Consider the following 9898-nt stretch of genomic DNA (forward strand, 5'->3'; position numbering starts at 1 on the left):
GTAATAAATATTAATTTGAGTGCAGTTCAGGCCTGCAAAAAACAGCAATGAGTTCTTGTATTAAACAAAATATGAATGCTACACTTTTGTTTTTGCTCCTACCTTTTCATCATCTGAACTAAAATGTTTCGTACACAAAAGGCGTATTTCCCACAAATATTGCTGACAAATCTATGTAGAATTCTGTTTAGCCGAGATATTGCATCTACCTAACAGATGTAACATATAAAGATGCTGATTAGACAGCATAATTATTGCATAGGTGTGCCTTAGGCCTGTGTTTCCTAGCCATAAGGCCGGGGGCCTATTGTTGGGGTGCAAGCGCCCTCTAGAGGAAAGCCAAAAAATATCTGTTTCTCAACTGTGGTCCGTAAGTTGCAATACACTTTTCCATCAATTGTGGCAGTAATGACAATATCAAATAAACAGAAGAAGTCTGGAGCTAAAGTCATAGAGAAGTTTCTTAAGCGCAAAAAATGTGACTAAAGTGAAGCTGTATTTTCATTTGCACATTGATTTTATTGACAGTTTAGTTAAGAAATGTATTATTAATTTAGATTATTTATTTTAGCACAACATAATTGTATGTAATGTATTTTTTATTATTTATTTATGAGTCCCTTCTTATGCAAAATTTGGTTAGTACCGGTACTTATTTTTTTAATCAGTTTGACCTAAGCCTACAGTTTATGTGTTAAATAAATAATAATATTTTTAATTAACACATGCTTTCATAGCATTGGACAAGGTTGTAAGATGTAAGTAAGTTAGATATAATTAATGAATATGATTAAAATCAAGACTAGATCACTAATTCAGTGTTAATATTTGAGTGGGCCCCAGGCGCTTCCTTTGTAGTGGAAAAGTTGTGCCCCGACCTCAAGGTTAAGCAGCCCTACCTTAGGCTGTCCATGATCAAAGGTGAAGTTTATTGAAGACATTTAGAATGCACAAATAAACCATCAACCATCACCTCATGTTGCACCATGATAATGCATGGCCCCATGTTGTACGGATTTGTACGCAATTGCTGGAAGCTAAAACAAGCCAGTTTTACTTACCTGACATGTCACCCATTTAGCATGTGTAGGATAGTTTAAGTTGGTGTGTACGACAACATCTTCCAGTTGCTGCCAATATTGAGCAACAGGCCACAATGAACCACCTGATTAAGGCAGGAAAAGTGCTGTACTGCGTCAACCCCCCTTTCATAAAATAAACTTTACATTTTTGTTGCCTTTTTAATTTGTGCCAGCCTCGGTCCCCAGGTGGGCACAAAAACAAAAATGTTTTTATTTTTTGTGAAGTGTAAATGCAGCGGTGGGCCTTCCTTTGCATGCAAACGCACCATCCTGTAGTATCTTCATTCCACGCAGTTACACAAGAAGAAAAATGGCACCCAGAGCCATTTTTGCACATAGATAACAATTAGATTAAAAACATGATCCAGTATGAGGCTGGTTTTGTTGTTGTAATTTAAGATAACACACTTGTTATTCGTGTGCCTGATTGATAATGTGGAAGGTTGCATCGCAGACTGTATTTGTGGGCGAAAGCCTTTTCGTTAGGCCAGGTTTCATCCTTTTTGTATTTTCTCGATTCCTCTTTCATGCTCTGTACATTTTACATTTTTCACTTTTGTCCTTCCAACCTCTTTTGTCAGAGCCACGCTTTCCATTTGTCTGCCTGGGAGGTGGGGAAGAAGTGTAAACACACATTAACAGAGCTTATCATTCAAACCTGTCTCCACATTTTCTAGTGCAAAGACAGAGATGGCAGGAAATTTCCATTACAATACCACCCCACAAATAAAAAATAGGTGCGAAAATGCCGATTAATAAAAAGGGAAAAACCCAAAACGGATGACTCAGCTGCAGTAGACAGTGCTGTGCGTGCTTACACTTAATGGCACAAGACCTACACGTAATTTAACTTGGACGTGTTGTCCACATGAAAGTGTTTGTGTCTTTGTGAGAAGCACAAGAAGCTTCCCGTCCTGAACACATCATGCTGTGTTCAAGGGTCATTAAAAACATCTTGACAAGCATCCAAGTTGGCCTCTATTTAATGGCTGAGGAGGTTGGAGCTGTGCAGAATATTTGCATAATTAGCTCTGATTTCACTCCGGCTTCACACACAAGTTTGTCAAGTGTTTCATTAACAAAAAAAGAATAGACATCATGGCTGATGGAGAGAGTAGTGCAAAAAAGGAAAACAACCATACAGATACTGTAAGAGCTGTAAATATCCACAAATATCCACTCGTACATGTGTTATATATTCAACACTGACAAATATTTAACTGTCTCAGGTCTCAGTAGCAGATCTTTGTCATGCAACGTCTCATCTTGGTCTCTCTCGCTGTGTTAGGTGTTGGAGGTGGTGCGCTCCAACTATGACACGCTGACACTCAAACTGCAGGATGGTCTGGACCAGTTTGAGAGATACTCAGAGCAGCCCAAAGAAGCGGCTTTCTTCAAGGAGCTGGTAAGGGAACACGGAGACAAAAGCAGCAACTGTGTTGGTGCTAGAAATTTTCAAAATGGGTCAAGTCATAAAAATGGGGTCCCACAGTACATTTTTGAGGCCCCACTTTTTTGTAACCGTTGTAAAAAACTAATGATAAATGTATGCATTATCCAGTTATAGCTCACATTCTATATTGTGTTTTGGAAAAAGGTTGTCATAAACGTTACTTAATTCATTAAAAAAATTATACAAAAGAAAACACATTTTTATGCATATGTAAATGTATTCAGTTATAAACATTCATTCACTTTCTTCTTTCCTTCATGGATCTAAACTTTACTGCTGCCTGAGAGATAAAAGTAAAGTTTCCATGGACTCACAAAGACTAAAACAACTCATTTACTGGAGACATGGCACAGGATGAAGTTAAAAAAGGTTGACTTTACACTCACCTTAGTGTTTACCATGAAGTCTTTCTTTTGACAGCCCCTCGCGGTAAAGTTGTCCGAGTGCAAACTGAGGCAGTATTTGTGATTGATAAAACTTTCGGCGAATCAAAATTTTAGAAATTGTACCGGAAAGTTCATTACTTTGAAGACGACCAATAAAAACGCAATAAACAGGGACGAAAGTTTGACCCGGCCAATATAAACAAAACAAAACACAGACGGAAAGCGATAATCGATTAAAAAAGATCGGTAAAACTTTGTCAGTAAATCCGCGTCCCGGGGACGTGCGGACTTACGGAAATGCGCGTCCTTTCCGATTTCAATGCGTAAAAAGACACAAAAAGTGCGTTAACGCCAACGGTGTACTAGTGTCAAACCTACCGTATTTTCCGCACTATAAGCCGCACCTAAAAACCACAAATTTTCTCAAAAGCTGACAGTGCGGCTTATAACCCGGTGCGCCTTATATATGGATTAATATTCATTTTCATAAAGTTTAGGTCTCGCAACTACGGTAAACAGCCGCCATCTTTTTTCCCCGTAGAAGAGGAAGCGCTTCTTCTTCTACGATAAGCAATCGCCAAGGTAAACACCCGCCCCCGTAGAAGAGGAAGCGCTTCTTCTTCTACGGTAAGCAACCGCCAAGGTAAGCACCCGCCCCCATAGAAGAAGCGCGCGGATATTACGTTTCATTTCATTTGTGTGTTTCTGTAAAGACCACAAAATGGCTCCTACTAAGAGACACGCGTACAACGCAGAATTCAACCCAACTTTTTAATTCAGACACCGAAGAAGAAGAATTCGAGGGATTTATGGATGAGGAATAACTTCAGAAAGTGAGCTTTAAATGTTTATTTTGTGTGTTGTTTAACATTAACGTTCGAGCAACGTTGAGTTATTGATGTTGCTATTGCTCTGCACTATTTTGAGTGTTACTATTTTTGTGATTGCACATTTGCACATTACATTTTGGGAGTGAACAGAGTTGTTAGAATGCTGGTTTGTAATATATTATTAAAGTTTGACTGACCTATCGGACTGTTTTTTTGACATTCCCTTTAGCGCAGCGTAGGTGCGGCTTATAACCCGGTGCGGCTTAAAGGTGAACAAAGTTTTGAAATATGCCATTCATTGAAGGTGCGGCTTATAACCCGGTGCGGCTTATAGTGCGGAAAATACGGTAATTGTCATTGATTATACCTGTGGAAACTGCTTCAGTCAACAAGTCAATGTGACCAACTCACCTGGTCCAAGTCCACCTTGTTCTTCTGCTTGTTAAGATAAGTCCACCGCACAAGGATGCGGAGTGGAGGCACTTTAATACATTTAGGGCCTGATTTACAAAAGGTTTGCGTGTATTAAAATACGTGCAAATCTGATTGCACACGCAAAGTTGGTATACTAAACGTGTGCAATGTGGATTGCCATCTGTTAAGTGAGGCAAGTGTTAAATAAGGCGTGCGATCCATTTTGTGTCTCTGTCTTCATTAATATGCAAAATATATGCTGATCATCAAAACACCTACAATACTATTTAGCACGCGCAATGTGATTTATCAATAGAGTTCTTTGTCCTACGTGTGTGCGTGCGTGCGTGCGTGCGTCAACATTTGGACGCTCAGAAATAAATAATATTAGACACATTGTCTATTCAGCAACATCATTTTATAATTTTATAGCTCCTAGAGGACTTTGGAGGCTGATTCAAATTCAATTGATGCCTTTTGGTGTCCCTTAGTATTTTTTTTAATGATGTTCGTTTTTTTCATAAAGAATATATACTGTATTACTAAAATATTTCTTACATGAAAATAAGGGTCCCTGGTTCAATCCCCACCTAGTACCAACCTCGTCATGTCCGTTGTGTCCTGAGCAAGACACGTCACCCTTGCTCCTGATGGGTGCTGGTTAGCGCCTTGCATGGCAGCTCCCTCCATCAGTGTGTGAATGTGTGTGTGAATGGGTAAATGTGGAAGTAGTGTCAAAGCGCTTTGAGTACCTTGAAGGTAGAAAAGCGCTATACAAGTACAACCCATTTATTTATTTATATAAATACTTGAAGTAAGCATTTTTTTGCCTCTTCGGCGGAGTAAGTGCAGCTTCTCTCCAACAATAACGGTGAAGAAAAAAAATGGACTGCTTGTAAAATGTCTATAAAAAAGTAGTAGAGGTCTTCTGCTTGTTTGAATGTGCAGTATCCCAAACGTTTACTGAGTGTTGTTAAAAGGAAAGGCCATGTAACACAGTGGTAAAAATGCCCGTGTGCCAACTTTTGTGTTGCTGCCATTCAATTCTAAGTTAATGATTATTTGCAAAAAAAAATTTTGTTTCTCAGTTCAAACATTAAATATCTTGTCTTTGCAGTCTATTCAATTGAATATAAGTTGAAAATGATTTGCAAGTCATTGTATTCTGTTTTTATTTACGAATTACACAACATGCCAACTTCACTGGTTTTGGATTTTGTATATGATGGGCAAAATTCCCAAAGATGTGCAGTTCTCCTTTAAGGGGCATTCAGACATTGCCATGAACCGTATTGCCTCTTCAATAACCATCATTCTCTGGCGGTGACAGAAGCTAACAAGCTAAATAGTCGATTGGAGTCCTGCTTGCTCACCGAGTAGACGCACATCATGTATTTAACTTTGACAAGCAGGGGTGTTCAAAATCTTAATTGTTTTTTATTGAACCGTGGCACATAGAAAAACAACAAAAATGGGAAATTTTACATAATGTAAAGAGAAAAAGCTCAAATGTTGAGCAGGTGCTTCAGCCATTTTATTTGAAGTGGTTTGATAAATAATGTGGACTGGATGAAAACTTACCGTATTTTTCGGACTATAAGGCGCACTGTCCATTATTGAGAAAATGAAAGGATTTTAAGTGCTAATGTATGGCATAATTCTGGTTGTGCTTACTGACCTCGAAGCAATTTTATTTGGTACATGGTGTAATGACAAGTGTGACCAGTAGATGGCAGTCATACATAAGAGATACGTGTAGACTGCAATATGATGGCAGTAAACAACACCAAAACTTGAAATGTTCCATTGAGAATATAGAACATTACACACGGTGCTCTAAAACCTGTCAAAATGTTTTTAAGTACGACTTTGGTAAGCTATGAAGCTGCACAGCTTGATGGACTGTCGGCGCATTAAACATACGAGTATTACTATGGTGTGTGTATAAGGACAGCAAAATGGCACCCATTACCAGACATATTATCTGGCGTTTTGTTTCGCAATACTGTGCAAAACCAACTTTTCTGACCTTCTGGTACCCGCTGATCTGTATTTGAGATCTGCATAAGTCCTGAAAATGTGCGCGTGTCCGCTGTAGTCAATAAGCCTCTTCTTTTTCTGTATCTTCTTATGTGGCATTCATCTTCCGCTGTTGCCATTTCTAATATAAAGTAGTGTAAAGTTCTTACTTATATCTGTCAGTAGACTAGCTATGAAAGCGCTAAAAACTGTAGTGGGTTTACATTATTCACCCACGGAACTTTAGAGAGTTCCGGTCGGACGTTTTTTCACGGGACACATTTCCGGTGTTGTTGTTGCATTATTGAGCCACGGATGAGGAGATGCTGCTCCGTTATTGATTGAAGTAAAGTCTGAATGTCATTAAAACAGTTAGCTCCATCTTTTGACACTTCTTCCACTCCCGTCCTTGCACGCTACACCGCTACAACAAAGATGACGGGGAGAAGACGCTGTCGAAGGTGAGCCACGTAAATAAGACCGCCCACAAAATGGCGCATCCTGAAGAGACGCTCAGAAAACAACTTGAAGATGATCTGTAAAACATAATCTATGCAACATTTTGACCAAAGAACCACCATCACATGTTATGTGGACCACGAGATAGTGTTTTACATTTAAAAAAAATCATAATATGACCCCTTTAATGCGCCTTATAATCTGGTGTGCCTTTTGTATGAAAAAAGACCTGACTAGACCCGCTCATCGGTGCGCCCTATGGTCCGAAAAATACGGTATACATATATCTACACTGTTTGGACTTTTGACCACCTTTTGATTATTGCTGTGCAGCCGCTCCTAAAACATTGGTTAAAAAAATACTGTCGAGGTATAAATAATAAAAATTTTACTTTCTTCTGGTTGTAAACGTGTCTTCAGGTACGCTCCATCAGCCTGAATGTGAGGAAGAACGTGTCTCTGAACACGTTGAGTCAGGATGTTCTCCTCAAAGAATTCTCGACCATCTCCTGAGAGGTGAACATAAACCTTCATCCACATGTAATGCACAGTACATGATCATGTCCTGTACATGCAGCACATGTTTTATGCACACAGTGGACGGTGTCGTCTTCATTTCTCCTCTGCTGCCCCTCTCAGACTATACTCTGCAAGGCTGGAAGCTCCATCACTACGACGACGCTGGTGCGTGTGCGTGTTCTTGCACTGGTTTCTGGTTTGCAAGCTGCAATACTGGCTGGACTGTTAACAGACATGAATGTTTGTATTCCAAATAGTACATCGACAATGTCTTTTTAACCTAATGTTAGTAACTTCTGCTGTGTAAGTGATTGATGTGTAATTTATTTCTTCTCTTTGCCATTTCTGACAAGGTGATACTTCATTGTCACATTGTGTGAAAAACTTCGACTTTTTTTTCCCATGTAGCGGAACCATTGTGAGAACTTAGTCGCACGTTCAATAAAAATTCAGTATTTTAAATAAACACATTTTGCTAAATGTTGTGACCAGTGAAGAAGTGATTAAAAAGGAAGCCGTGACAAACTACTGTATGCTGTTTCCTGCTTCACTTAAACTGAACTTTTTTTTTTTTTTTGCTTAATATGTCTGTAATATTACCACAAAGATTTATACCTACTAAATAATAAAAATGTACAATACATTTTTCATTTATTGATTTTTCTTTTCTTTTGTTGGCCCTGTGATGAGGTGGCGACTTAGCCAGGGCGTACCCCGCCTACAGCCAGAATGCAGCTGGGATAGGCTCCAGCATCCCCCGCCACCCCGAAGGGGACAAGTAGTACAAAATGGATGGATGGAATAAGCCGTAGGACTTTTTTCCCTTCATGTAAGTAAAATGACTGCCAGCGGAGAACAGAAAATAATTAATTTGAATTCATACACACAAATTCAGGGAAATAAGAAAAACAATCCAATTTTGTCCCAATTTAGAATATTAAAATATGTATTTTATATAATTAAAAAACATTACAAAAAATGTATATACATTTATATTGTATTTCATGCATATGCAATATATCTTCTGTATAATATAGGAAAACTATTGTAATATTTAAGAGGCAAATGTCAAGATGTAATTTACAGTACAACTGCATGGATGAAAAAACAAAATTACACAATTGTAGAATTTTTAAAAAATTGTTTCAAAATCATGAACCAATATTACTGTATATAGGTAGGGAAAGTGAGAAACTACACTAAATAGGAATGTGACAGTACATAACACAAATTCTTGATATCGATACCTTCCCTTAAAGAAGACCTCAAAGGAAAATTATTCAAAAATTAACAAAGCTGTTGATAAAACTGAACTGAAAATTCACTGAAAATCATAGTTTACAGAAACAAAACAAAAAAATAACCAGTGTGTTGCCCAATCAAAATAACTTACAGGTGCACAGATGTGGATTGGTATGATTTAATACTCTGTGGTATCAATATCGATGTAGTATCAGTATTGCATCGATACTACAAAAAAAAAACATCCCAGTTTGTCTTGTTGTTCATATGATTAATTAGACACAATAGGGCAGGGGTCGGCAACCCAAAATGTTGAAACAGTCATAGTGGACCATAAATAAAATCTGTCTGGAGCCACAAAAAATTAAAAGCCTTATATAAGTGTTATAATGAAGGCAACACATGATGTAAGTGTCTATTTAGCTATATTAGCCTACTATCAAAGGCTGACGCAAATATTTGTTGACAGTAATGTTGTATTTTAATTTTTATTCTACACATTTTGGAAAACATTAGTAAAATGGAGGCTTCTCACAGGATGAGATAACTTCTGTAAATGACTGGCTCAGAATGGCCAAAGGTATAGATGTGTGTGTCCAAGTTTAAGGGAAAGGCAGGCTGTCTTCTTCTAATGGATTTATTACAATCTTTGCAAGCTGGGTAACGTTTGCTGTGGTCTGGAACAACATGGCACACAAACAACTATTAGAAATGCAGCCAATATTAGATAGAGATAATGTGTCATGAGACATGCAAATGTAAATTAAATACACAGAGGACATAAGTGAAGGAAATTAAATGAGCTCAAATATAGCTACAAACGAGGCATAATGATGCAATATGTACATACAGCTAGCCTGAATAGCATGTTGGCATCGATTAGCTTGCAGTCATGGATTGACCAAATATGCCTGATTAGCACTCCAGCAAATCAATAACATCAACAAAGCTCAACTTTGTGCATTCACGCACAGTATAAAACGTTTGGTGAACAAAATGAGACAAAGAAGGAGTGGCATAAAACACGTCTTACTGTGGCAGCATCGGAGAAAGTTGTACATGTAAACAAATTACGATGAGTTCCAAGGATTGCTGAAATTAGGACAAAGCGGTGCTTGCCAAATACTCTCATCAGTGAAGCATGTTTAATATAAACAGTTGGATTTCTAACAATTAGGAAGGTTTGTGTCATGTTTGTTCTCCTACAGAAACCATAGTGAAGCATGTTTAATATAAACAGTTGGATTTCTAACAATTAGGAAGGTTTGTGTCATGTTTGTTCTCCTACAGAAACCATATTAAAACAAACAAACAAAAAATGTTCTTCATCTTTTTCCATTTTCCCACATCTCTAAAAGAGGTCCAGAGAGCCACTAGGGCGGCGCTTAGGAGCCGCGGGTCGCTGACCCCTGCAATAGGGCTTTGGAGACAAAATGTCAAGTTAATTGAAGAATAGCCTTTTTTTTTTTTTGTTACATTGACTTAATTTTGCTC

General features: G+C 38.1%; 1 protein-coding gene across 2 annotated transcripts in view; it reads left to right on the plus strand.

Moving 5' to 3' along the window:
• Positions 1 to 7690, plus strand: part of armh3 (armadillo like helical domain containing 3) — a 51183-nt gene extending 43493 nt beyond the window's left edge. The window contains exons 25-27 of one of the 2 annotated variants that reach the window (XM_061988323.1): positions 2371 to 2487; positions 7064 to 7159; positions 7241 to 7690. In XM_061988323.1, the coding sequence (XP_061844307.1) occupies positions 2371 to 2487; positions 7064 to 7156 (210 nt within the window). In that variant the 3' untranslated portion in view covers positions 7157 to 7159; positions 7241 to 7690. The remainder of the gene's footprint in view (positions 1 to 2370; positions 2488 to 7063; positions 7160 to 7240) is intronic. The other variant, XM_061988324.1, reaches the window with a different exon arrangement.
• Positions 7691 to 9898: the final 2208 nt, after the last annotated feature.

The sequence above is a fragment of the Nerophis lumbriciformis genome, linkage group LG27, assembly GCF_033978685.3.
Source record: "Nerophis lumbriciformis linkage group LG27, RoL_Nlum_v2.1, whole genome shotgun sequence".
NCBI lineage: Eukaryota > Metazoa > Chordata > Actinopteri > Syngnathiformes > Syngnathidae > Nerophis > Nerophis lumbriciformis.